Below are 20,888 nucleotides of genomic sequence, written 5' to 3'. Positions count from 1 at the left end.
AGAAAATTTACAACTTAAAAAAAATTAATTTTAATTTCTGCTTTAAAGATATTCTTCCTACAAACCTTGATCACATGAAATCCAATTAAAAGATTGATATTATTACTACTTGGTGTGTCGAGTCCATCTAGATCCAAGTATTGCAATAACTGAATCATAACTTCTACATTTCCACTAATATCTATTAGATACTAAAAAGAAAACAGACAAATATGGGCTGAGAATATGGTACTAATGAGACAAATAAACAATTTTTATAAAAATTATAAGTTTAAAAACTATGTTTTCACGATATGAATAAAAATGATCCATTTAATCATATTTTTTTGTTTTTTGTTTTTGGTTTATAGGTTCTAAACCTGCAACAAAAGGAGTTGGTTTTATCCTTATCATTATCAATTATATATTCACAACAATACATACAACTTGGTCCAAAAAATACAAACAAAATAATAAAGATCTAACTTACAATTAAATTCAAACATAACTCATTTAACAGAAATGACCGTAACATTAGTATATTTTTAACATATTTGTATATTCTGTGAATGTTTCTATGAGAGTAATCATTAGCTAGTCTTTCCATTTCTCTTGTTAAATTGTTGTTGTCAAGGTTTAAACTTTACCAATACATGCTACATATATGCAGGGCATTCTAAAAACAAATGAGCGATATTCTTATGCTGACCTCCATTACAAACCATACAAAATTTATTTGATTCTACCAATTAATCATATAAGTAGATTAGATTAGATTATCGTGGTGGGACCTATGCCCCACGGCACCGCAGCCAAAAGAGGCTTATTGTGCCACTATAAATAGATAGCTATGCTATGAATTCTCAATTTTTAAATTTAAATTAATTCACGAAATTAACTTTCTGTTTCATGAAATTTTAAAACTGTTTTGTACTAAGAAATATAATAATTTAATTAAAATGGTATTTAGAAGTCGGATTCCACTTTTTTGCTTTTTTTCAAAACAAGTTGATTAGCTGTGAGTGAATGGGAACCAGTCGAATGATTACTTAATGAATAATAAGATTTAAGTAACTGCACTTTATGAAAACCATTACAGATTTATATGCTACTAGCCATTTACCTGTGGATTTTTAAGAAACGTTTCAGAATGAATATCACCACCGCCAGAACGATCTAATGGTGAATTTGTAGGACCAGTTTGCCATCTTCCTTGGACAGAAGATCCTCGCCATTTATTACTTGGTACCACAAATAAATTTTCAGCAACTAAACGGCATATTGTTATCTCTCCGAATTCATTAACTAAATCTTCCATGGGCATCCTGTAAGTAGGAATCTTATTTTTTATTGAAAAAAAGTCGAGCATTACTCTCAAGACTAGCTTATTAAATTTGTAGAAAAATTGTATCTTTTATTTTATTTATTAATTTTTTTATGCGCATATTCAAATTGGTGCTTTGACATAAAATTCATAATATGCTGAAGACACTTGAATTGTAAAAAATACTTTTTAAAAACTGCGTTAGTGTTTTGTAATTCTATCATAAAACAACAACAGAAAAGCTATTAAAGTTTTAACTTTTGACTTGAAAAAGGTTCCGAATTTGAAAAAACTGGTTGACTGTCTTTCTGAACTATTTCGGGCGGTTAAATGATATCCTGTAATGTCTTTCTTATTTAAAAATTGTATTAAAACTGTCATTTCAACAGACAGATTAGAGGAAGTTGGCATGATCCGCTCCTCTCATACAGATATTGTAATTTTATGTCAGTAAGAGTACTGAACGGATATATGTTAACATAGTAGTCAAACATTTAGTGACAGAAGAAGAAGTAGTAAATTAAAACAGAGTATTGAAGAAAAAAAAAGTTTAAGTACATTTCACCATAATTAATTTTTATTTATTTTTAAAGTTCGGAAAATAAACACGTTTAAAAATTATATTGTAAATATAAACAAAGAAAAGACAACACCTAAACAATAAAGCAAAATCTAACTACCCACCTCTATAAAACAGTTTTATGTTCTCACCAAAACTCTGTAGAATCCCTGAAGGAGAGCCCAAGTCTCTTAAATTCAGTATCTTTTACTTGTTGCCAATCAGTATTTTGTGATCTCAGTCTGCTTAAAGCATCTGTGCTGTAAACGAACGGATTTCCTTCACTACTGAGAACACTGGAAAAAAAGATATCTAGCCTAAATTAATCAAACAATCTACTTAAAGGGAGAAAAAAATTTAAACTCGATTTACCTGTCAGGAGAACCTGGTTTAACATCTTCTTCCCGTGGATCTCTTAATCTAACCATAGCGACTTTTTCTCTTCCACTAAAATACATATCAATGAATATTAAAGTTGAGTTAGAAGGGAAACTACTCTAGAGTAGCGTCACTCAATTTTTTTTTAAAATTTTGGAAGATCGGTACACGAAAGAATGGATGAGCAGAGTAAAAGTAAGCAGAGCACAATGAAAGCTTGGGTTTCTTTAAATATCCTGGCGTGCGTAGGCTTGTTGAAATATCAAAATAATAACTTCTTACTGCTAGATAAAATGTCTAGACTAGTTAAAATGATAATTGCAGCAAATAAATAATTTTTGAAGTCGTTATCAAAAATGAAATCAAGGAACTATGCTCAAAGTGATCAAAACAAAACCTTGCTCTCATAATTTGGAAGATATCTTATTGTTACCTCACTAAACTGACTCAAAAAAAAAAAATCTTAATAAAAATTTACTTGCAGTAATTTAATGCTAATGCAGTAAAATTAATTAAGTGAAATCAATAGTTATAAAATTCCCAAAAGTACATTTTAAGTGTTTTTAATATCTTCTGTAAAGATTCATTAAAATATTATTCAAAAGCAAAGTGAAATTACTTGAAAACACCAATAGAAGTAAGAGAAATCAGTTTAGAAAAAATTAAAATCAAATTTAGATAAAACACTTAAGCTTTCCTAACGTTTCTAAGTAGCTGAAATTATGAGTTGAAGTATGAATGAAATGTTGAGTACTTGCTGATTTGAGTAACTTTAATCTTTAATCAATCCTTATTCTTAACTTTTTTTTAACTGTAAGTTTTTTTTTTTTTTTAGGAGTTTATATATATAAATTAATTAATTAAATTCAAATATCTTCTGTTACAGTCAGAGGCATATAGAAGGGGTTGGCCCAATTAAAAGTATACATCATAAAAATAAAAATAAATGATATAAACATAAAGTAATATAAAAGAGTTATAATCAAAAGAAAATAAATAAAAAGTAAACTGAAAAGTAATAATAATAAATAAAAATATGTCTCCATCAAAAAATTTGGCATTTCAAGTAAAGATTGCCACCAATTTAACATGAGTTTAAAAATTTTAAACTGGGTATGACATCTACCAGTTACCAGTCTAATGTATAAGTCAGGCGTAGATCTTAAATAACATGAGAATAACATGGATCCCACCAAACTTCCGATAAATATAATAACGCTCTCAGAAATGGCATCATACAAATGGATTCTAGATTTCCAATCATCGCATTTACATGATTGCAACAAGGATAGAACTACAGCTGTAGCAGTACTATTTTTAGCTAGAAAGTGTTCACTGACTACAAAATTCAATAGACTTAAAAGTTTAATGTTAGAAAACTTACCACCTTTAGTAAAAATCATTGTAAAAGTTTTATTTATGTTCACAGTTAAGCTATTTTCAGTTCATTAATCGTGAAGTATATTAAGATTTCTTTGGGCCCCGATCCAGGTAGGTGAGAGTAGCACCATATCGTCTGCATATAATATCATATATGTATATAATATCGTATAATATATATTATATATAGATATAGATTGGTGTCCTGATTTGAATCTTTTGTCATTTGACCGGACTTAGATAACTATTGCTACTATTGTTATTTAATTAGTTTGAAATGAAATCCCACTGAAAAAAATTGTGTTTAATTTACTTTTACAATGAGTATAGTTCCAAATTTAGTATACATACCGCCGAAGCGAGTACGACAAGACTGTTTTTATCTCTAAATGCGTTTCACTAAAATTTTTCTATGTTATTCGTTTTTTGTGGGTTACGCAGATATTTTTTCATTACAATAAATTGTATTTTTTTAAAGAACTATTGGTAAAAAAATGAATATCAAGTTAATATCCCAATTGGGATAAAAAATCGCTTTGACGGAAGTGTGAGTCTCATGGACTATTTCATTGTATGAGTCACATTATAAAAATGTGTAATAAAAATTATCGCAACATTTTTGTAACGTATTCATACTAGATTTTTTAAGTTTTTAAAGATGGGCCATCGTTGTAATTTGGGAACTTCAATTAAAACGCTTCCACGTAAACAAAAATTTCATACAAAATAAATTTTACTTCTTCCAGGAAAGTAATAAACAACATCAACTTATTTGAAAACAGTATAATTAAAAAGAAAAATCCATTATAATGATAAATATTTAAGAATCTTTTCTACAATAGAATAAAACTTACACATACATTTTTGGGACCAAGAAGAGTATTTTTAAAAAAATAATATTGAAGTAGGAAAAGTTTAGAAATCTTTCCATAGTTTCATTACAGTTAACCATAAAAGATCAACAATACAGGTTCCACTTCACGGTGCTCCCAGTATCAATGTTGTTTGAGTGTAATCAGCCAAATCAATGAATCATTAGACACCGTGCCATATCCCATCTTCTCCCACCGTGTTCCTTTCCCACTAGTTATAAAATTTGTATTTCTATTATTTTTTACCTGGATACAAAGCCGTTGATAGCAAAATGTTTGTGCCTAATTGATATGATTAACTGTCATATGAACGCGTGTGAACGTGTGATGAATTTGGAAATATTCAAAAGAAAATCTGCAATATTAAAAAAAATAGTGTGTATCAATAATTATGAACGGTGCTTTAAAATTGAATAATATGGAAGGTGATATAAAAGATGAAAACAGAAAATTAAAATCTGTTACTTTTTTATTGAATGAAATAGAACTCTGGTAAGTTAGATTATTAGCTAATTTATTAACAGGTAATCTAAGTTTGCTAAATCCGGAACAATATTTCTGGTTCTTCAACCTCCCGATTGACTATAAATACATATAAAACTGAATGACAATTAATCAATCCAAATTAAGTTCAAAACTACCTAAAAAAAGTCAATGAAAATCCTTTATCATATTCCATTATCCAATTATTACAATAGGAAAGCTTTACATAACATGAAGCTTGTTGAATTAGCTACTGAGGAACAAACAAACAATTTAAAATATGTGATTATGTCATCATAGAACGAATGGATTCAAACGTTCAACTAAAGTAGAAAGAACACAAATTCTTCCTTATTAATTCAAATACTTTTATAATGTCAAAGCATGAGTGTTCATCAGAAATAAAAGATCTGAGGTCACTTGTAATCAAATAGCATTTCACATAACATGTGGATTAGTAAATGAACCGTGTTTTACATTCACAAACATAACACCACTGCGATTAATGGTTAAGGCACTTAATTAAGTATTACGAAATTGCATGAAGATTAATAATAATAAAACTGAATGTTCAGTCCAACCAGCTTTTAACAAATAAAACTAATAATTAAAAAAAGGAAGAAGCAAAATCATAGAATAAAAGTTTTGGACATTAGCTAAAAGAAGTAACAAACAAAATATTTCACAAATGTATTAATTGACAACTACGGACGCGAATGCCACTGTAAAAACTTTCTCTTAACAGGCTTCAAGGTTTTTACTTATAAATGTTTTTCAAACTTCTAAAATTGTACTATCTTTTAGTTAAATTTAATTTAAGTTAATGGCATTGTTCCTTGATAGAAGCGTGTTTTATGAACCTTCACTTAGAATCAATTTTTATGAAATGAATTTCAAACAAAAAGGATGGTATTTGAATAGAAGCACAAGAAATTTAAAATAAATAAATTGTTTGAAATTGAACTTTAAATCTCGCGGCTCAGAATTAAGATAATATTTAATTCATATTAATTTTACATAGCAAGTACAGCATTATAATTCACTAAAATGGCAGGGAATCCAAAGTACCTCTTCCCTATTTAAACGTATATGTACACATAGACCTTCAGAAGTAATTGAAAAAATAAGTCTTTTTCAATAATATATAAAATAAAATATAATAGTCCGGAGGATCCGTTGGTGTATGCCAATGTGTGTAGTAAGCTAGGATTGTTATTTTAAAGAATAAAAACTGTTTGCATTATTGGAGTTCAAAGCAGTTAAGAGCAGAATTTTCTTGATATGAACTGGATTGGTTGTTATGTAATTAATTGAGATTTAGAGTATTATAATGTGACAGCAATAATAAGATTTTAAAAGTCTTCAAGACCGAAAAGGAACCTAAAAGCTCCGGTGATTTGTGCATTAGCTGATACAAGAAGATACATACAACTTGCTTTTTCATTTTGATATAGCTGATTAGAACAGCTACGCATAATGGGGATGTAATATCTTTTTATTGAACAATAGTTAATTGGGATCATACTATATTATGCATTCTTTTAGAAGAATCCATAATAATCTTTTGCCAGGGGAATCCAGGGAGCCCTGAAGTATATTTCTTCGTCACATGCTTAAAAATAAAACGAATACTACGAATTAGATGAGAATATATTTTATTATCAGAATAAATGGATGTTGGTATTATAGTCTGTAATTTTGAGTGAATAAATCTAAAAACCAAAATTCTCAAGCGCCAACTTGTGGAAACGTCCGTCACCAGAACATCAGTTTTCTGAAAGTTTTTCTGCTCCAGTTACTTTAATTAAACCTTACCAACAAATATTTAATTTATTGTAAACTTTTTTTGTGTGAATGTTTCAAATTACTTCCTTCTGAATTGCAGCTTCTTAATTTGTATCAAACGTTTTTATTTAAAAAATGTCAGAGTTTTTTTTATTTAACTTTAATTTTTGATGCGTCCACACCTGGATAATACCAAGTAAAAAAAAAATATAATATACTCACCTAAACAGTGTCCTCAAAGTTGTTTCACCCAAATATACTTTTTTAATGTCAGTCACGTGATAAGCATGACCTTTTCTTATGCCTAATTCTGTCCGTTCTCCAATGTTTGCTAATGATGGAGCCTGAAAACCATTTTTTGTCACCTTAGAAAAATTAAATAAAATTATTATAGGATGGTTTAAATCCTTGAATTCAATTAGGAAATACTGGTTGAATGCCATGTTTAAGACGTCGGTATGTAATGTAGAGTTCGTTCTGTTATTTCCACCAAGTGATGGGATTTATCCAGTACTCTTCTCAGACATTCAGGTTTCTTTTCTAATGAATGGTTCCTAAATAGGTAATTAATTACGACATAATGGACATCACGACGAAATACATAAAACTAAAAAAAAAGGTTATGCTCGTATGGACACCTGGCATTCACAGCCTAAGGGGAAATGAGGAATATATTCAGTTAGAATCGTCATTGGACTTTGGTGGCAAGATAGAATGCTTTAAAAATGAAAACTGAAAGCCACGTTGGTCAGAAGAGGCTGGAATGATCCTAGACAAAGGGAAGGGAAAATAAAGGTTTATATTTTGAATAATAATTTTTTTCTTTTCATTTTAACAACCCTGCATTATTTCAATGTATTTTTTATTCATATAATAATAATAAGAAGGGAAGGGATTAGCTATGAGGTTAGCATACTGAACTCCCACGCGGAGGTCCCGGGTTCGAATCCAGCAGCTGACCCTTAGATTTTCTCTTCCTAGGAGCTTCTTACAGCTCACTGTCCGGTGATGGACAGTGTTGTCTGTAACGAGAGAACACTGTCCGGAGGCCGGCAGTGCACTGGAAAAAGCTCCGGGCGCTAATGACCTCAGCTGTTGATGCGCCAAAAAAAAAAAAAAAAAAAAAAAAAAAAAAAAAAAAAAAGATAATAATAATAAGAGACAAAATTGGGCACACTATTTAACTTTTTAATTTCCTAATTTAGTTGCCAAAGCTTGTCAGAACCAGAGGAACGTAACGCCAAATCTTCAATTTTAGAAAATTAACATATAATTAGACAGCTCTATCCAGCTATGACATAACTCTAATTCTATTATTCTGTTTCTGGCTTTTGAAGTATTATTTTGGAGTTGCAGTTTTCAAATTTAATACTAAAAACGGCAAAATTCTTAAAATTTAAGAATATAAAATGAATGACCTTTATATTTATTTAATCTAACATAATTAAGGAACAATCGCATGAATTTTACAAAGAGTTTCTAGTAATGTTGAGGACGCTATGTAATATGACTTTTTATTTTCATAAATTATACATAAATGTTGCTAAAGCTTGTCGATAAGAATTTATTTGTTTAAATTGAATCACTTATTAACTTCTTTTATTGACGAAGAAACTGAAAATTTATGTTTCACCATTTAAACAAATAAAATAAATAAATAATGAGTTGAGGTTGATCGCATTCATATCTTATTGTAAGAAAATTGCACTATTAATGTATTAATAGTGCAACAATACGCAATTATGCTTACTTTTACTTAAAAAAAAAGCTTAACTATACATGCTTAGAACTCCATATAAAGATCGATAATTAAGTTAATATAATGTTTGAAGCAGGGAAAGCAAAATTAATTAAAGGTACTCAGTTAATGGTACCGCCTTTTCAGTAAATTTGATTAGGTATTTGTATATGCAAAATTAGTAAACAATGTTTTCTGTTAGAGGTCACTAAATTGGAGTTAAGTCCTTATGGTTCTGATATTGAACTATATGTTCGATTTTTATTGGAGCCATTTTTTGCGGCGGAGAATTAAGGATAGTTTTAGAGGAAAGCGATTTAAGCTATCCTCCAATTTCAGGCCAATACACTCATGTGTTTTCATTATCTAAGAAATAACTAAATATAAATAATTCATTATTTAGAATCGCGAAAAATCAGTAAACGAAAATTCCATGTGAATGCATGCGATACAATATTGGTTGTTCTCACTAACTTCTCCGGCAGGTTTTTTTTATACCGTAGATAGATAAGATAGGTGAGACAGATAACAAAACGTTTAATCAAGTATCAGTAAAAATGAGACCACACCTAGTTAACTTCATTTCCGACTCTCCGTCAGATTACTTAAATAAATAACTTTCTTTTACAAAAAAATATTCATAAATTAGAGTGAAGATAATTCTTGTGTTGTGAGTATGTAATGATGCAACTTCAGTTATAACTTATTCTTCATTGTTTACATTGATTCGTTGAACTCCCATCGATTATGTCCATGATCCATATCATTGTAGAAGTAAGTTTATTGAAAATAATTTTGATGTAATTATTAGTGCCTTGCCTGGCAAGTATACCGTTGTAAGAGTACTACATCTTCATTGTAGAAGTAAGTTTATTGAAAATAATTTTGATGTAATTATTAGTGCCTTGCCTGGCAAGTATACCGTTGTAAGAGTACTACATCTTTAAAGGATGAGCCAAAACAAGTTATTTCCTCGGTAAATTTTTGGGCTGTGTTACGTGTCACATCTCATTTTTAAAAACATTTTATTTCTTTTAATTGATTTTCAATTAGTACTCATCGCCTATTAACTTTCCTTCTAGATTTAATTGATCCTAAATTAAGTTCACGAGTAATGCTTAAATTAATTGCTAATGAAGTGAAAAAAGAAAAAAAAGAAAGTAATTTTAGTTTATCATAGCTAAAACTTGAAATCAAGTCTTTTGGTTAGGTTAACAAGTTTGAAAAATAGTTAAATTTTAGAAAGATTGTAGTCAAAAAATAGTTTTAAATAAAAAAGAATTCAGACATCTACGACTGCAGGGTCAATGTAGAAATGTGATTTTGCTCTTTATTATTATTTGTTCCAAAAAAATTAATAAAATCAACTCCTTGATGATGATGTCTACTCCTAGCAATATAATGAAAATCAAAGTGCTAGTTAGTAGTATTCAAAATGTAAACAATTAAAAAGTCTGTAAAAAATAATACTACTTGCTGGAAATTGAAAATACTAATTTTTTTTTAAATATGTTTAATATACTTTTTTTTATTTACAGTAAAATGTCTGAGGAAAATCCAAATATGTCTGTATTGGATACAAAACAATCACATGTTTTAGATTTCCCGTTAACCGTAAAACAACAACTATGGTTAATCTTTGTATTACCAGCCTTTCTAATTAGTGCTTTCTATATAATCGACATAGCCACGGATGTAGCCATTGGTTGTGCTTTAATTAATGAAAATCACATTCTGGCTGGTATCCTAACGTTATTATTACTGTACACAGCTCCATTAATTAGCTATATAACATCTTTATCAAATCCACCACCAGAGAATGAATTTAAAGTTTTAGGAATATGGTTTCTATTAGAAACTCTTGCTTTTCTTTTGTTTCCATTACGACCGCTTCAATGGTAAATTTTTTTTTTTTTATACGATTGTTTTAATAATGTATATTAATGTTTCTGGAACAGATATAAAATATAGAGTTCGTCTAGTTTTAGTGAAAGAATCTTTTGGGGAATAGAAGCTCTAAGATTGGAGGACCCACTTCGAGAAGAAGCTTTGATGTCTTATGAGGAAAGTAAAAGATGCAGCATTGAACATTATCTATTTTTCCAAGGAATTATTCACGCAGGCCCGCAAATTCTACTACAACTTGTGCTTTTAATACTAGGAACATCAAACAATCCAAATACAGGTATTAGAATAGAAAAATAAAACAATAAGTAAAGAATTATGCAGTTCATATTTATTAGGCCATTGAACTTCAGTCTACTAGATGGTTCGCATTTATTTCTCTGTTACGAGAGAGAGTACACGTTGGGACCACCTTTAACAAGATGAGGTACAACTAATTCGCAGCCGTGGCCTGTTAAGAACTAAAACATTCTGTAACTTAACATTGGTCCATCTGCGTTTTCTCTGTATCGCTCGTCAAAAATTTATTTTATTTTTGGCTAAAAAAGGCTTCAAGTGGTTGATTCCGAACTCTTCCGCGAGTGAGCGCATTTAATTTATCATTGCTATATTTACATATAATTTGATATCAAAATATAGGGAAGATTAATTGCGAATAGTTACTGCTAGAAATAATAATAATAAGACAAAAAATGACAAGAGACTAAAAAGTGAAAAATATTAAACAAAAAATAATTCAAAAAATGAAAGAGGTTAAAACTCATAACCTGTATAAACTCTTATCAAATAACTGATTTTTGAATGTTTACTCTTTCTTTTTCAGAAAAAGTACAAGTAGCATGCATGATATCGTCTTTAGTGACACTTTCAATGATCACAATGTCATACCAACGTTACGAGACCCAAGTGAACGGAGGACGTCAACTGGTATGGCCAAAGAAAGAAGAAACAGTGGACTCGGCCCCAGAATTTCTGATGTTAAATCAAACAGGTTTGGAAATTCCACGACGTAAAAAATGGACCAAAATCATGGAAGAAGATGACCCATTAGGCAAGATTGTGTTGTTCTTGTTCTGGTTTTTGTTTCTATTAGGCCGTACATTGTCCCTAGCTTTAGCGGCCATATTTTGTATATGGGCTGTACTTGGTGTTTGTATAGCTCATTATCTGTGCTGTTTACTTTACATACTGCCAACACCCGACTGTAAAACTAATATTTTATATAAAATACTAATATCCTTTCTATATATCTTCTGTTTAATTGAAGTTGGGATACAGTTCAGGAAATCACATTTGTTTTATATCCTATTCTTTACGTTTAGTTTTATGGAAAATTTAGCATTAACTATACTATGGGCAATTTGGGCCGATTGGGACGGATGGTGGTACCATTACGCTCTATACTTATTGGGCATTGCGCAAATTTTAGCCCTGACATTTCTTTTTTTTTATTTTAAGTATTTTCAACCAACAATAAGAAGAATACCAACTTCTACCACATGAATAATAAAATTAGAAGAAGAAAAAAAATGGTACAGTTTGTGATAAGTTATGTCTATCAGTCATAGCTAATTTTGATAATTATTTTTTTAGATTAATTTTTGTGAGCTCTAATAGCTCATATTAATTAGCAAAAATTGCCTTCATTTCAAACATGTAACGAAAAGTACTAGGACCGAAATGAAAGATCTTCTTGTGCACACAGTACTCCGTTTTGGTTTAAGTTCTTTTAATGTAACGATTTAATTCAATTTTAAAGGAAGATTATTAGTTTGATCTGACTTGAAGATGTTTTGTGAGTTTAGAATAAAACCTTAAGATAATAATATATAACCTCTTTTATCAGGTAACAAAAAATCTTTTAATTAAAACGTAATTACACCATGTTCAGTTTTGAAGATAAATTGACAAATTAATGTCAAGATCATGTTCACAACCAACTAAAATTATGTGCGCATGAATGTATTAACTTTTTTTTTTATTTTGTTTTGGTATCTTCGCTGTTAAGCACAGTAATTAACAGATAACCTGATAGATCTTTGATTGGCGAAATAATTAAACATTCATAATAGTCTCATTCATTTATGAGGAAAACTGGAAAGTATTACTGGAGTGGACATTAGTAGTCGCGTTATGTGTTAACAAGGAAAAAGTAGGTCGTGAAAAATATACGAAACTCAAACACAAATTTCATTGACTGAAGAACAGTTTTAGAGGGGTCGTGGAATAAGGATCATCCACTTGGTTTTCATCGATATTTGAAAAAAAAGACAATGTAATACTACAGTTTGTTTTAGACGGAAAAATAAGACTGATAAAGCAAAGTTATGACAAAAAAGTCGAGAACAAAATCGAAATATGCAAGGGAGGACGTTATAACTACTTTTTCCCAAACAATCAACAACCTTCTTGACTTCTAGGCCCTGATGAAGTTGTCTGCCATTATTTGGTTCCTCTTTAAGATCAATCCCAGGCCTTCCCTCATACATTTCTCGGCTCTATTTATACCTTTTATTAATCACTTCTTACAAAGTACATTAGTATAAAGTACAAGACCAATAGGTCACCGAGAATTGGGTGTTCCTATCTATCTATCCCAAAATTTCCATTTACATGACAAAACAGAATCTCAGATTACAAAAAAATAGAAGGGATAAGAAAACATTTAGCTGAGAAGCTAAACAAGTGTACTACCAATTCAATAAAATTATTAGATGCATTTGACTAGTAAAGAAAGTTTACAAAGAGCGGTTAAAGAAGATATAAAAATTTGAAAAAGTCTAATTTTTTTTGTGTGTGTTTTGCTAAACCTGTTTTAGCCATTAAAAGTTGATTTAAAGTGTTTTTCAATGCATTTAACAGTAGGAACAAGTAAAATTCGATAATTCGTGCACTAATTCAAAGAAATATTTTATAGTAAAGAATGTAATTTCTACCCTCGCTTAATTTTTTTTTAATAATTCCAAAAAATAAGAAATCCATTTCATGAGTGAAGAACGGTTCTTCGGTATTTTAGCTATTATTTAGGTATTTTCGTTTTTCTTCAATTATAGTACAAGTTAATTAAGCATTAGGTTTCTTTTTCTCTGCCAAAAAATAAAATAAAACAAAACAAAAACAAAATTTTATGCAAAAAGTAAAATTAATTTATGTTTGAAATCCTTTTTTGATAATAAAAAATGAACTACAAATTTTCAAAAACATCTTCTGTTGAATCACCGTTCGCAACGCTAACAAACTATCAAATTCATTCCTAACTCAAGTAAAATTAACTCTTAAGTATGTCACACTAATATTGAAATTAATAATAAGAATTTGAAACTAAATAAATAAATTAATTAAAGTTATTAAAATTGTATTGTAATTAAAATACGAAGAAAGTCAAGTTGTCACTCAGTTAATGGACTGCTATCCATGGTTTGCAGTTTTGTCTTGTAACTGTCTGTAATGTAACAAAAATGAAATACATTGTTTATATTATTACTGTTATTATTGTTGTTTATATTATTACTGTTATTATTCTATTATTATTATCACATACGTATAGAACTACATTTATTAAAAACCTCTTTTTAGGAGACTTAATAACAAGAAGGCTCTCCCCTTAAGTATCACTAGATGTATTGCTATTATTGGTTATAAAATGTCTGAGTGAAATTTAGAGTAGAAACAATATCAGTACACTGGAAGTACAACTTAACTTTAGGAAGGCTTTTTCGTATTTTTAGGTATTTTCTAGACAGTAGATTAAGGTATTATTTATTTGAACGTCAAAACGTGAGTTAGGTCTACCTATACTGCAAAAACCGTACTACTATTTATTTTTTAATTCAAATTTTTGTCCAAAACAAAACTGGAAATGGTATCACGTTTTATTTCTGAAGTGAATACAAGATCAAAGAATAGTGAAATAAAGGATTTTAAGGGAATATAAAAATAACTTAATAGCGCTATAAGTATGGTTTCAGGAATGATAAGATCACCAATGTTTACCTTCATACGAATTTAGAAAAGCATCACGAGTACAATTTCAAAGTACACAATCTCTTCATTGATCGAGATTACGCTCATGGCAGTGAACAAGGAGGTAAATAAATTAAGGGGAGACTAAATTATTTAATTAACCTCTAGAAATCCCCCTAAAACAATTGTGGAGCCAAAAACAAGACCAAAATGAGACAGTAGGTACTATGTGTTTCCTCCAAAAGTCCTTAATTTCCATGACATTGCCAGAGAGATCTGCTTTTAATAACAAAATTAATTTTATTAAAAATAAATAGAAAACGTAATCAGGCCATTTGGTAATGAATGTATGCATCAGAGACTTGGTCGCTTACAATAATTACTGTGACAGGAGTGTAGGAAAATAGACGTCCTTAGCAAGCTTTTTTGGATTGGTGAACATTTATGGAACGTTTTAAAGAGGAGCAGTTGCAAGAATTTTTATTTGGGGGGGGGGAAGCGGATCTGAGGCTAGTGTAGAAACACGACAGATCATCTGACCTGAGTGAACAGCTCCAGCCCAAGAATAGCTCTGGACGGTAAACCTAAGGGCACTTGTTCTTCATCTTACGGGAGCTTGAACCAGGTGGAAGAAACTCTTGATGGAGTAGATGCATCAAAATTGGAAGGTATAACAAAAGATATGTGATAAGGCCTTACTTCTTTTAAAGTCAGTTTAGTCGTACAAGAAGTATTTTAAGTCGTAGATTTAAATCCATCTAGTCTAGGTTTAGACAAAATAGAAATATTTCATAACAGATACAGAACTTATAAGAATTCCTATAGCTCATCAGCTAACCGGACAATAAAAAAAAATTATACACAAATATTACCAATAATCCAATTTATTTATACTTACATTCAGCGTAAAACATATCAAGCTGTGCTCAGACATTTCTTTGCGAATAATGTCAAACAGCTGACTACGATTTTCTTCAATTTCATTATATTGCCCAGCTCGGAGATCAATAGTTTCGCATACACCGCCCGTAAAATCGACTAAAGCATCTGCTAATTCTCCTTCACGTAATGCCTCGTACGATCCATGCAATCTGACAACAAAAATTAAAACTCTCTTTTTTTATGGAATAACTTAGTAACTTACAAATTAGAGAAATGAATTTGTGGTACAAATGTATTGAAAGTTTTTGGGTTTTGTACATACATTTTGACTCTAAAAATCTCTACAAATTGACATTCCTAAAGATATGTTTCTACTTCTTACATTTGTAAAGACGCCAAACTTGGTTAACACAAAAAGAAGTGAAGAAGTGGTTCGATTTTGACGAATGGGGTGTCATTCTATTCAGAATTTATTTTTAGGTTTACTTTTGCTGTACTTTTAATCTCGAGTCATTTGGAAAAGGGGCTTTAGTTGAGGGCTGAATTTCAGATTAAGCTTTGCTAAAGTTTAGGACCACTGATAGTCTTAATCCGCTACTGCAGTGTACCTATCCGCAATAATGAATAAATTATCTTTTATAATTTCATCCATTAAAACCCAACTACTTTATTCTTTTTTTTTAATTGTGACCGGATGGAGAATTTCCATCATCACACAAATTTATTCCGTTAATTTTGTGTACTAGTGTTTAATTTGCACTTCTTAAGCAAATACCAGACAGGCTTCCTGACAGATGGGATCTTTGTGACACAAAACTTTGAAAGAGAAAGTCAACTTCTTTAGATGACCTTTCTACATCAAACTTCGACAATGGATGAAAATCAGTAACCGTTGGAATTAAAGAAAGATTACTTTGATGGATAACATATGTAAACGTAAAAAGTAAAAGTGACATTTCAAAGTTTGACATTTGACCAAAATGTGAATATTTGACATTTTCAGATTTCAGATAAAATGCATCAAGATTTTAGAGTTCAAGACGCTGCTGTTTGTTAACCTTTCTTTTTATTAGAAACTATTAAGAAAAAAAAAAATCGGTGTTCATAAATAAAATATTTTAAATGAAACAATACAGCTCGATTGACTCAAAATTCAAGAGTTTTTCCTTTTACACTAATGATAAATATTGAGTATATATATTACTTTGCGTAAGCTTTTTCCACCAAAGATATCCAAAATTCATTTTTATTGCCAGATTGTGTAGTCAAAATTACATTATTTAAGGTAGGCAATAAGTCATCAACTACTATGTCATTCCATTTACCGAATCGCCAAAGCCTAAAATGAAATATGCCACAATATGGCTCTTTTCCCCATTCTTGATCCCAATAATTTGGTATTACCTGGAAACATGAGTGAATACTTGTATTAATATAACAATAAAATTCCTCATTAAGTTGAAAATTTAGTTAATTTTGCAGTACCTTATTACGTAATTCATTTACTCCTGCGAGTATAGCAAAAGCGGAAACAACCCAGTTACAACTATATTCTCCTGCTCTAATGATGTTTGGAGATTCAACATCAGTAAACAGTTTAGGATCATCACATAATTCCTGTAATAAAAAAAAAAAAATCAAATTCAATTTTATTATTCAGTGAAGACTAGAAAATATGGAAGGAACTTCCCTCTCACTCGTTTTTTTTTTTGAGGGCTGTCAAAAATTCTTTGGATTGGCGCATATTAACAAATTTCAATAATTAATGTAATGAATATGACTAGAACTAAACATTTTAAATTAAAACTTACTGATGGTCTTTTCCATTCAATATTAGAAGGAATTCTCGAGGTGCCAATAACTGCATCAATTGCGGGAAATGTTGCGTCAACAAATAATGTTCCTAAATCTTGATGTTTTTTTTTAAGATCTGAATAATTTTGGTTTTTAAACATTTTTAATTTCTTGGGCATGCCAACCATTTTGTATTTATTTTTTGTGGCTGCATTAAATTGATAAATATTTTAAACGACCTGACAAGGAAACCCTCTCGTTTTCAGTACCCATAGTTGATACCTACCAACAATAAAAAAATAAAACATCATTAACCTCATTTTTTTGACATAAATAAAGGTAGTTTGCGATCAATATAATGATTTCATTAAAGCACTTACCTTTGTATTTCCTTTTTGAATTTACTCCATTACGTTACTGTAGTTCCAAAATCAAAAGACCAAACCTATATAATATATAAAGAATATTTCAAAAACAAATGTAGAAATATTTTTCTTATAAAAACAAAAATTAGAACCATTTTTATCAGTGGGAATGAGGTGAAAAAAGATAAGTGCAGCTGCGTTCACAAACTTAATGGGCGACAAGTTCCCACGCTTCGGCAGTGAGCTATCTGTACGTCACTCAAGGTACAAACATACTATTTTAAAGTTCGTTGTTATGGTGACTGGGAAGCTTACCCCTACCAACGAAACACTTCTTTTTAGTGGGGAAGTTATTGCATTCTAATACTGTTACGTCTATCTACATACTAAAAAGTATATTCATAGTGATGACTCATCTCACAGTCCTTGTGTAAAATGTTTTTGTTTCTCTTATTCTCCACATGAAAGAGCTAGAGAATTCGGCTGCATGCTACTTATTTAATTACGAATGACTAGGTAGAGCTGTTAATAAAGACAAATTTGCAACTCGTTCGCTATCTTCATTAAATCTTGTCGATTTTAACATTAATTTTAATTTTTTAGGTTCCAGCAATTTTCTGCAATATTTTATTCGTTTCTTAAATTACTAAGTGTTCAAACCTCTTGACGACCTCTCTTCTCACAAACAATGATTTATTAGTTTGCGTTAAAACATACAAATAAATTCATTGTCTTAAATAAAAAAAACAAGGATTTATTATGAACGAACTGATTTTGAGTAATACTTTTTTTTTAATTAAAGGCACGTCAACATTTGAGGTTGGCGCCAATGCTCATCGCAGTCGATCGCCGAAAAAAAAGAACATTTTTCTGGCGCTGGTCAATGTTCTTTCGTTACAGATACTATCACAACACTAACGCCAGACAGTGCTCCAGAAATCTATGTGCAAGCAGCTGGATTCGAACTCGGGATCCCCACTGACCACTGAGCTGATCTCTTCACTTTGAGTACAATTATTTTCATAAGTAAATCAAATTCTCGTAGGTAATTAAAGAAAAGACTTTTCTTGGAACCCCCAATGGCCTTAGTTGTCTGCTTTTGGTTCTACCATGTGAAAACTTTTCCCATTACATCTAAATATTCACCAAAATGTACGTTGTGTGATAGGAGGATATTGTAGATGTTCAGAAACACAGAATTTCATCCTGACGACAGCTATTCTAATCCGGATAAATATAAGCTCGCACAATAGAAATAGTGGAACAGCAGATATTTCTTTACAGTTGTTTAAAAACAAAACTTTTGTTTAATAAAATCATTCAAAGAAAAAAAAATGGAAAATCTCTCTAAGAGGGTCTCTGTTGATAATTACTGACTACTAAACTTTTTGTATAAGTGCACAAAACAAACTTCTTAAGATAGAGATTTTTCGTTTTTGAATTGGTATTCTGGTATTGAAACAAAAATCAATCATTAAATACGTATTAATTACAATGGTACAAAGAATCTCATAAAGTGCTTCTAATAAAAGGCAGGAAATTGTAGTACCTTAGTGATGGTGAAGTAGAGCGATTGATGAATAGAACAATTTAGTGTCAATCCCACCTAATTATTTTTCGCGGCCTTCTTATATCCTCTAACCAAATAGATTTTTCTGTATTTTGCTCTGTCAGATGTTTCATGATTAAAATTTTTAAAAAATCTTTCATAATAGTCACAATACTAACTCTAATAAAACAGTTGTGATGAATAGTAATACAATTTGTTACCTTGCCAGAACATCGATCCTAGACAATTATTCAAGTATTGAAGGTCATCTTAAGCTAGACATTCTTGTTTAAAAAGATAAGGCTAGTATACATTTCCTTACGCCTTGAGAAATCCGGGTTCAAACTCCTCAACAATAGCAATATACTTTAAAATTACATTGCCCTTCATGGTAAAATAGAGAGGTCAATACAATATGCAAGTCTTATTTTTTAAGGAACTAATTGCGATTTCTCTTTAAGAATTAAGTGTTTTCTTATGAAATACTTATATTTTATTCACTCAAAGACTACTATAACTGTTTTTAAGAGAACTTTATGAAATCAAACACAATTTCGTTATACAATTTTCACCGGAAGGAAAAATTTTGAGGTCCCTGAAAAAAAAAGGTTTTTTTTTTCTCCAAATTTTGCTTCTGTGTGTTTTATCAGCATAACTCAAAAACGGACAATCCAGAAGTTCATAACTGATATTTATTTCAAGTGCCACCATGGGAACCGACAATAAACTCTTGAACAATGTCAAACAACCTAAAGTAATATTTTACACAACACATTTTTATTTATTTATTTTAATTTTTACACGTATAAATCTACTCCTTTATTAAAAACATTTTCTGCCCAACTATTGTTTTATAGGCTACTTCTGGAAATGAGGGTGGTTGTTTCACTTTCTAATGCCATTTTACCGAATCGTACTTTGTCAAGCCTATGACAAGAGAAATTTATTCATGAAATAGAAACTAGCATTGTTTAGTGAGAAATAAATGTTGCTAATTTCAAAATTTGAGAAAAATAGCTTGTACGGTTAGAAAGAATCTTTTGAATGATTTCTTTTTAGTTTTAAATCAAATTTAATCGACATCAAATTTGTTCGAAAATATATTAATGAAATATTTGTTAAGAAAGGGTTCAAAGAGAAACCTTTTTTTCGAATCTCTTCTATTGTAGAAATCAATTCCGACGCACTAAGATCATTGTATTCAGAACGATGACTCAACATTTTTTAAACAAATTACTTTTCTACAGCCTATATAAGTTTAGTCACTATTCATTCCCACCATATTTATTTTTGCAACCTTACTCCCTCTCTAGCTTACTGCATTTGTCGCCAATACACTCCACTAATCACCCAGGACCTATTCGAATGAAAACTGGCGACGGTCATTAAATTTAATTTATAACCATCTTAACAATTTCTCTTATTAGTACAAGCTATAAATCCTGTACATTTTTTTATTCTAAGAGCAACTTCATTTAAAACATTAGACTGAAAAATTCAAATAGGGGACTTACCAGTAACAAGTCGAATGTTCACAATACTACAACACTTTATCCCCTTCAGTAAGAATTCTATTCATTTTAAGACGCCTATTCATTTTGTCAAAGAAAAATTTGCGAAGTTTCAAATATGTGTCCCTTTTTTCATAAAAATCTTGGATCTGTCATCCAAGAATTTTTTCAGTTACTCTTTAAAATAATTTAAGTACATTTCTTCTTGAAAAATTTTCGTAAAACGAAGTCACCAGAAATAAATGTTTCGAACCCTCCTTCGATATATACATTTATGTAAACGGGTTATTTTTTAGATTTCTTTTTTTTTGAAACACAAGTGAAATAGTTAAGTGTAGAATTTTAAAAGGCTCAGTTTGGACTCTTATTCTGTATTCGGCTAGTTCGGGGGATCAACATGGAGTTAGAGGAACTCTCGATG

General features: G+C 30.1%; 2 protein-coding genes across 9 annotated transcripts in view; one reads left to right on the top strand and one right to left on the bottom strand.

Annotated features, from left to right (window-relative positions):
• Positions 1-20,888, bottom strand: part of LOC141456385 (calpain-5-like) — a 23,476-nt gene extending 2,588 nt beyond the window's left edge. Inside the window, exons 1-12 of one of the 4 annotated variants that reach the window (XM_074132320.1) lie at positions 19,178-20,263; positions 18,957-19,074; positions 17,423-17,487; positions 17,060-17,324; positions 16,734-16,865; positions 16,453-16,652; positions 15,265-15,457; positions 6,983-7,104; positions 2,235-2,309; positions 2,015-2,158; positions 1,103-1,304; positions 66-191 (exon numbers count right to left, since the gene is read on the bottom strand). In XM_074132320.1, the coding sequence (XP_073988421.1) occupies positions 66-191; positions 1,103-1,304; positions 2,015-2,158; positions 2,235-2,309; positions 6,983-7,104; positions 15,265-15,457; positions 16,453-16,652; positions 16,734-16,865; positions 17,060-17,230 (1,365 nt within the window). In that variant the 5' untranslated portion in view covers positions 17,231-17,324; positions 17,423-17,487; positions 18,957-19,074; positions 19,178-20,263. Of the gene's footprint in view, positions 1-65; positions 192-1,102; positions 1,305-2,014; positions 2,159-2,234; positions 2,310-6,982; positions 7,105-15,264; positions 15,458-16,452; positions 16,653-16,733; positions 16,866-17,059; positions 17,325-17,422; positions 17,488-17,559; positions 17,711-18,956; positions 19,093-19,177; positions 20,264-20,470 lie in introns of those variants that run through there. The other 3 variants (XM_074132323.1, XM_074132321.1, XM_074132322.1) reach the window with 3 other exon arrangements.
• Positions 3,554-13,892, top strand: LOC141456392 (uncharacterized). Of its 5 annotated transcripts, none has more exons than XM_074132338.1 (4): positions 3,554-3,731; positions 10,037-10,396; positions 10,481-10,683; positions 11,227-13,892. In XM_074132338.1, the coding sequence occupies exons 2-4, from the start codon at positions 10,041-10,043 to the stop codon at positions 11,904-11,906; spliced, it is 1,239 nt and encodes a 412-aa protein (XP_073988439.1). In that variant the 5' UTR covers positions 3,554-3,731; positions 10,037-10,040; the 3' UTR covers positions 11,907-13,892. The 5 variants fall into 5 exon arrangements, with proteins under 5 accessions (XP_073988439.1, XP_073988435.1, XP_073988438.1 ...); XM_074132334.1 differs by lacking the exon at positions 3,554-3,731 and adding an exon at positions 4,516-4,984; XM_074132337.1 differs by lacking the exon at positions 3,554-3,731 and adding an exon at positions 7,923-9,168.

This window comes from Rhodnius prolixus, unplaced genomic scaffold (assembly GCF_049639745.1).
Source record: "Rhodnius prolixus isolate KJV_2025 unplaced genomic scaffold, Rpr scaffold_4, whole genome shotgun sequence".
In the NCBI taxonomy this organism is placed as follows: Eukaryota; Metazoa; Arthropoda; class Insecta; order Hemiptera; family Reduviidae; genus Rhodnius; species Rhodnius prolixus.
This window is presented reverse-complemented; position numbering and strand designations above follow the sequence as displayed.